The sequence below is a fragment of the Nicotiana attenuata genome, unplaced genomic scaffold, assembly GCF_001879085.1.
Source record: "Nicotiana attenuata strain UT unplaced genomic scaffold, NIATTr2, whole genome shotgun sequence".
Lineage (NCBI taxonomy): Eukaryota > Viridiplantae > Streptophyta > Magnoliopsida > Solanales > Solanaceae > Nicotiana > Nicotiana attenuata.
The window spans coordinates 266880-274925 of record NW_017671233.1 but is presented as its reverse complement, the minus strand read 5'-3'; the positions used below and the strand labels follow the sequence as shown (position 1 = coordinate 274925).

Below are 8046 nucleotides of genomic sequence, written 5' to 3'. Positions count from 1 at the left end.
ACCTTTGATGACTCCTCGACCTCAGTCCTTGCTGATTCTTCGACCACAACCTCCATATCGTTCCTTAAACCACTTCGACACATGGCTGCCTGGGAATGTTTCGCTAATACCACCCTGACTTAAGTATTCTTGTGATAGAATTTGACCCATACATTACCAATAACCAACTGGAAAAAAAAAAAAGAGTCACCTGATATATAGACTAGATCGATGGAGGCCTGCGAGTAACGGTAAAATTATTTTCATGTGATTGATAGGTTATGAGTTAGAGTCATGGAAGCAACCATTAATACTCCCACAGAGTATGGACCATTCTTGAAATCTGTGAAAATACAGCATACTTGGTGCACCAAACTGCCCATGCACGGACTATAGACCGACAAATGAACTGCATCTGATTTTTGTGTTACATAAATTTTGATCACTTAAATTTCGAACTTTTCACAAAATGTTAAATATAGATCAAAACAGGAAGTGGTATCACGTATTGTATTTCTAAAGTAGTAGTAGTAGCAATAGCTAACAAATTGCAGACTGAGCATCACACTCTAAAGTCTAAATATAATTGATAATCAATTAAACAAAAATAAAGTAAAGTGAGTGTTCAACCGTAACATACAAAAGAACGTAATTTAACTACTTAATGTTGGCTCCCAGAGCTAGCAAATTAATTAAATTTTGGGTATACACTAGTTGGTGGTAAGATTTTTGTAGTGGACAACATATGGTAGGCGATGATGAGAAGAAACCGTAAAAATAGCACGGTCTAGGCAGTTTTCGGATAGTCAATGAAAAATAGCCATTATTTTGCTGCAACAGAGACCGGTCCAACATATTATACTGGAGTTCGGTGCACCTGTATATGAACTTCCAGCATATTATGCTGGAACTCCAACACACGGAAAGTTCCAGCATAATATACTGGAGATTCCGGCACTTGTGTATGAACTTCCAGCATATTATACTGGACCGCTATACTTTGCTGGAACTCCAGTATATTATGCTGGAGTTCTAGTGTACTTATGCTGGAACTCCAGCACAAAATGATTCAGTTCCAGCATACTTATCCTGGAACTCCAGTATAATATGCTGGAGTTCAAGTATACTTATGCTGGAACTCCAGCATAATATACTGGCGTATTTTCCGAGTTTTGAATAGTGTCTTCGCTCAGATTTATCTTCACATAAAAAGTGGCTAGATTTCGATTACTTTTGAAACTGGGCTATTTTTGAACGAACACTTGTAAATCTGGCTATTTTTGAATTTCTCCCGAAGAAACCCCCCATTCTTAAAAGGCCCCATTTGTCCATTAGATTTTTTTTTCCTTTTTCAGATTATTTTTTTTCAAAATCGTGTTTCTTTCATGAAAATCTTTAAGTTTCATAGAGTTACTCCTAATTCCTTAACAGACCAGTCATCGAGGTTAGTTCTACCACAGTTGAAGCCTTGCTTCTAAACTCTGCTTCAGCTAAACTTCTAGCAACAGTGTCTTGCTTCTTAGATTTTCAGGACACTAGAGCATTGCCAAACTTCACTAGATAGCCAGTAACAAATATCCTCCCCAGTCTGAGTCACAGAAATCTTGTAGTTTGTCTAATCCTTGAGCTGACATTAGCAGGCCAAGTCCAGGTGCAACTTTAATATACCTTACTACCCTTAGAGCAGCTTCCATGTGACTGTTTGGGCTTGTGCATAAATTTACTAAACACTTGCACTACAAAGGCAATATCAACCCTAGTCATTGTCAAATACAATAGTCTGCCAACAAGCCTTTGGTATGAGCCTGCATCATTGAGTAACTTGTTCTCAATACCTTCATTATTTTTGACAAATGAATCATACTCAGTAGATGTCAACTTCACATTAGTTTCCAGTGGTGCACCAGCAGGCTTAGCACCTCAAAGTCCCATTTTTGCAATTAGTTCTAGAGCATACTTTCTTTGGCTCATGACAATCCCTTTGTCTGATCTGGCAAATTAAGGAAGAACTTAAGCTCTCCCAAGTCCTTCATTTTGAACTTCAGCTTCAGTTCATTCCTTGTCTTCAGAGTCAACTTATTACAGCTTCCAGTTACAAGAAGATCCTACATAGACTAACACCACAACCAACTTATTATGCATGTGCTTTTGTGAACAGGGAATAGTCAAAATGACTTTGAGTAAATCCTAGTTGTAGTAGTGCATCAGTCAGCTTCTTATTTCATTGTCTTGGAGCCTGCTTAAGTCCGTATAGAGACTTATGTAGTTTGCAGACTCTATGATACCCTCCTTGGCTAGCAAACCCCTGAGGATATCCATATAGACCTCTTCTAGAAGATCTCCTTGTAGAAATGCATTGTGTGCATCCATTTGAAATATAGGCCAGTGTTTAGCAACAACAACCACAAACCTAACAGTCACCATTTTTGCCACAGGTGAAAATGTTTCAGTGTAATCTAGGCCTTCTTGTTGACTGTACCCCTTAGCCATAAGTCTGTCTTTGTATCTGTCACACCCCTTTTCTACCCCGAAAAGAATATTGTGGATTTGGGGGTTAAAGAGTTTTTCCAATTAAAGTGACAAAACTTGAGTAGGGATTATTTTATTGCTCAGAGTCGCCACTTGGAATTGATTTTTTGGGTGTTCCAAGTCACCTTTTGTTTGAATCCCTAGTCGAAGGAAGGTTTGACTCTATTATTATTGGTCTGCGAAAACAAAGTCCGGGTAAGGAATTCTGTTGACCGGGAAGAAGGTTAAGGCATTCCCCAAGTCCCGTGGTTCTAGCACGGTCGCTTTTATTGACTAGAATTGGCTTGAATTAATTTTTAGATAAAACGGTGCTTTATTTGATTTTATGTTTGCCTATGACAACTTTTATTGTTGATGACTTTATTAACTTTAAACTAGGACGAGTATCCCCGATCTTAGTTCGTGCGTCGCACCTAAAACTGAAGCCTGCTCGAAAGCAATTAAATAAAAAATTATTTATTTGAAAGAATTGGAACAAGGCGTGTCCTCACGACCTTGACATTTTATTTATGTCTTTATTCCGAAGCGAGTCTTCCCGACATCGGTTAAGACAAAATTATTTACCTTGGGTAAGACGACCTACTATAGGGGTTAGATTATAAAATAAAAATAAAAAATTGTTCATTTTTGTCGCAAAAGAAAGTGCATATTTGTAGCTTAGTGGTGGTAAGAAAATGTATAAAACTTAGTTAAATATTGAACTTACTTATAACCTTATTCTTATTGTTGTTGTTATCAATTAAAATGACGAAACTAATATAAAGCTACAGTTGTTCTTAAAATTTGTCTAGCGCTTTTATTAATTACTAGAAATGATTAGGTAATTAAATTGATGAAAAAAAAATCTAATTTTTTACGGAAAACAAGGCAAATTAATGTAAAACCAACTCTATCTATTTTAAAGAAATGGCCAACTTCTTGCCAATGATGAAATGAGCCAGCAACTAGTTAGAACTAATGAACTCTTGATTTAGTATATATATATATATAAATAAATAAAAAATTTCCACAAGTTAAACTAACTCATGATTTCAACTTATTTTACTATCACAGTCATTCTTAGTTTTAAAGCCTGCTAAACTAACATCAAACTTGTATGGAGCATAAATTAAAAATAAAATAATTTTATATTTTTCTTTAACTTAATGACATCTACACTGCTCTATATAGCTCAAAAAGGGTCAAAATGAATTATGCCAAAATAAGTCTACAAGTTGTCGCAAATCATTCATTACATGAGACAAGCCCCTTACTTGTTCACATAAGGAACTTAACAGAAAGTTGTAAGATATCAGAAATCAACCACACCCACCTTCCAGAAGCATTCAAACATAACAAGGGCTAAAGTACATGGTTTTGTGGATAGAAAAACTAAACGAAACTCATATTGCGACTTATTGAAACATTCATTCTCTTGTTCTTTTAGAGTATGTACCAGATCCAATCAGTTTAAACTAACAACGAGGAACATAGGTGGGTCAAAACAAAATAAACTAGACTATTTAAATACAACTATGAAACTGGTTATGAATGTGCAGGTTTTGGCATTCAAACATTCAGCAAATCCTTTGAGAAAATTGCTTGAAGCTATCTAAACATGCCCAACTTTTCATCATTTGCTATTAAAGAAAAGGAACCTGCATTACAAAAGTTTAGAACGTTACCTGAACAGCACAAAGTAAAAAAATGTTTAGCAATGACTGAAGCAACAGACCAGCAACAACAAACAGCAACAACCAGCAGCTCTTAGACCAAAGAAAATGAACCAGAGATGACCAACCAAGTAATGAAACCAGAAATGAGTCCCTCTGGAAAATCCACACAAGATCCCTCTACTTTCTTAAAGGTTTTGCACTTGAGAAATCACTCACTCTAGCTCAGAATTTTCAGCTTACTATTTAGGTGTTCAGTTGCTCTTTTTACTCTCAAAGTTGTATTCTTTTGCATAAGTGAGTAAGAAGTGTGTTTTTAGAGTCCAAGATCTTCTTTTTATAGGGGGAGGAAAGGCCTTGGAACAGATTTTTGTTTGGCTAAAAATCTGTCCAAAATGATAGATTTTTGACCAAAAATCTGTCCAAAACCAGAATTTTGGTCAATGAATAGTTTTTCTTACCAATTGTGGACAGAATTTTGGAGTATTGTACTCCAAGACAGTCCGCAACAGTAAAAGCAACCAAACAAAGGACCTTACACTCAAGTATTCTCTCTTCTTTCCCTTTCCTCTTAATTTTTCAAACCAGATTCTATGTTTAAACCAAACACATGACTCATATTACTCAAATCTTACTAAAATACACTCACAACTGTTGAAGTGATAATATACTAAGTATTTCAACACAGACTATCATCAAGCATTCAACCTATAGATTATCACTTCATTAGAACAAATGAACTCATGTCTTGAAAAGATCAATGACTCAACTAAACAAATTAACCATACTTCAGAATGAATCAAGACCATTGATGCCTTTGAATGATGATCAATTAACACAAATAAACAAATTAACTGAACTTTATATAACCTATATCAATCAGTTAACAGAAGAACTTACAAACAGAACTAGAAGCTAATCAATCTGACTGTCAAACGATGGTCCTGAACCAACATGAAACAACCAAACTACCAACTAATAATCCCAAACCAATACACGATTTGAATCTAGCAAATATTAAACATGAATAGATAAAACAAGGTAAACTAACAAAATTTATCATGCTTCCCAGGATACGCCAATCAAAATGGATAACACGATTAATACAAACAATACTAAACGAGTGCATATTAATCAAAAGACTTAAACTTTGAAACAAAATGCATAATTCAAACTAATATACATGAGTCGAAACCAACACTTAAAACTACCTATAAATGATATAAACAAATTGAATCAAAACTGAAACTAATTGAAAAATACTACCCAATTACGTCAGATTAAATAAGATGGAAACTTAAATATGATCCTAGTCTTAATAAACAGAACCGAAAATCAGAAACGAGGGAAAGGGATAAAGGTTTTACCTCACGAGGAGATCGAGGCTAACCCAAGAAACGAGGAAACACCGAGGTGGTGGCTGTCCGACCTTGAAACGAGCGTTTCTTTCTACCACACGTTGAATCCAATGAGCTTCAACGTCGTGCTCGAGAGAAAGGAACATATTTGGGTCGGAATAAGCTAAAACAAAAGGGGGCAGTGCGGTGAGGCCGTTGACGGCAGTGGGGGTGCTTGTCCGGCGGCGGTGGGGTTTTTTTTGGGGGGTAAAACTAGAGGAAAAATGTAGATTTCATGGAGATCTACACGTTTATATGAAGTTTGTGTGGTGGGGTTGTCGGATTTGCCGTGAAATCGAAGAGGGAAGTAAGAGGCAGCTATCTAGGGTTTTGATTTCACGGAATTTAGAGGGGTTTTGGAGGATTTGGGGCTTGGATTAGGAGAAAGGGTAAAGAGAGGAAGAGATTGGTATAGGTTTTACGGGCTTTGGACGTTGGCCGCTGCCGGTGGCGAATTCCGACGGGCGGCGCTGGGGGCATGGGTCAGAGAGTGAGAGAGGGTGAGAAGAGAGAGGAAGAAGAGGGGATTAAGGGGAAATGGGGCCAAATTTTTGGGGAATTATAGGTTTAAATACCTGGGTAGGAGATGGATAAGGGCCGTAGGATCAAGGCAATTGAACGGATGAGATTAGACCTTAGACTTACTTATCAAAACGACGTAGTTTAGGTATGAAACTACGCCGTTTTGTGCTCTAATGGCAGCCCTATTTGGACCGGATCTAGGCTCTTTGGGCTTCTAATTTTGGGCCAATTTTTGCTCAATTTTAATTAAAATACACTAGTCCAATCCCTACCCCATTAATCAACTCTTAAAACTTATACATACAAAAATAAGAAAAACACACACTCACACACACACACACACACACACACACACACACACACACACACACACACACACACACACATATATATATATATATATATATATATATATATATATATATATATATATATATATATATATATGTATATAGGGCAAAAATTAGGCATTTACAGTATCTCTCTACTGCTCCTGAGGCTGTGTACTTGACATTGAACACCCAATTACAGCCAATTGGAACCTTGCCAGCAGGTAGATCAACAATACTCCATGTCTTATTTTCCTCTAAGGCTGCAATCTCAGATTTCATAGCTGCAATTCAGTTGGGATTTTTGGCTACTTCAAGATAGGTTTTAGGTTCCTCAATAGAAGATTAAGCATCTAGGGCAGTACGGAATGAAGCAGAGATATGGTCATAGCTCACATAGTTGGACATGGGATAACAATAATTGGCATTCCTTTTGCCTTGAGTAACATAGTCTTTTAGCCAAATAGGTGGCAAGCTGACTCTGACTGACTTTCTTCCTGTGTCTGGTACAGGCTGTGTGGGAGCATTGTGCACAATTCCATTGGGAATTTCATCCATAGAAGCAACTGGTGAACTTCCATCAGAAGGAACATGCATATCTGAGGGTGCAATAATCTCTTCATTGGTTTCTATGGTACGAGATGTAACTGGATTAGGGATATATGGCATGTACTCTGGACTAGGAAGAGTAGAAATGACTAGTACAAGAAACAAGGATGTAACTCGAGTATCCAGGTATTGAAAAAGAAAAACATCTTCCTTGAATACCACTTCTCTGCTGACTAAGAAGCTTCTGGAGTGAATAGTATACATCTTATACCCCTTCTGTGTTATAGAGTAGCCAAGAAACACAGCATGGACTGCCCTAGGAGAGAATTTATCTACCTTCCTCAGATTAGTAACATAGCCTAGGCACCCAAACACCCTTAGATGATCTAAGCTGGGAGGTTTACCATGCAACATTTCAAAAGGAGTCTTAAATTTGTCTTGGAGAGCTGATGTACATAGCCTGTTGATAAGATATACTGCTGTGAGCACACACTCACCCCAAAATCTGAGTGGAATAGTAGCTTGAAACCTCAAGGCCCTGGCACATTAAGAATGTGTCTGTGCCTTCTTTCTGCAACTCCATTTTGCTGTGGAGTTTAGGTGCAGGAACTCTGATGAACTATGCCCAGATTTTGTAGTAGATCTACCATCTGAGAGTTAAAAAACTCACACCCATTGTCAGTTCTAAGAATTTTTATTGTGGAAGAGTATACATTCTTAACCATAAGAATGAAATTTCTGAGTGCAACAATGACTTCAGCTTTAGAAGGTAAGAGAAAAATCCAGATATACTTGGACTAATCATCTACTAGAGTTAGCAAGTACCTTTTTCCATCATGAGTAGGTACTCTATATGGCCCCAAACATCACCATGAACTATATGAAAGCAACTAGTAGAAATAGTAGTACTCAAAGGAAATGGTAGCCTTGTTTGTTTAGCCAAAGGGCATACTGTACAATGTTTATCAGAATTTGCACTATCAATAGTCTGAAACACAGGTAATTTCTTTAGAACATCAATTGGCACATGGTTTAATCTCTTATGCCACAAGGCTACATTTATCTACCATCCTTCTCCTTTATTGTATT

General features: G+C 37.0%; 1 protein-coding gene across 1 annotated transcript; it reads right to left on the bottom strand.

Annotated features, from left to right (window-relative positions):
* Positions 1-1020: 1020 nt before the first annotated feature.
* On the bottom strand, positions 1021-2469 carry LOC109206882. Its single transcript, XM_019369744.1, has 3 exons — positions 2265-2469; positions 1648-1898; positions 1021-1068 (listed from the first exon to the last, which is right to left on the bottom strand). Exons 1-3 carry the CDS (start codon positions 2467-2469, stop codon positions 1021-1023), a joined length of 504 nt encoding a protein of 167 aa, XP_019225289.1.
* Positions 2470-8046: the final 5577 nt, after the last annotated feature.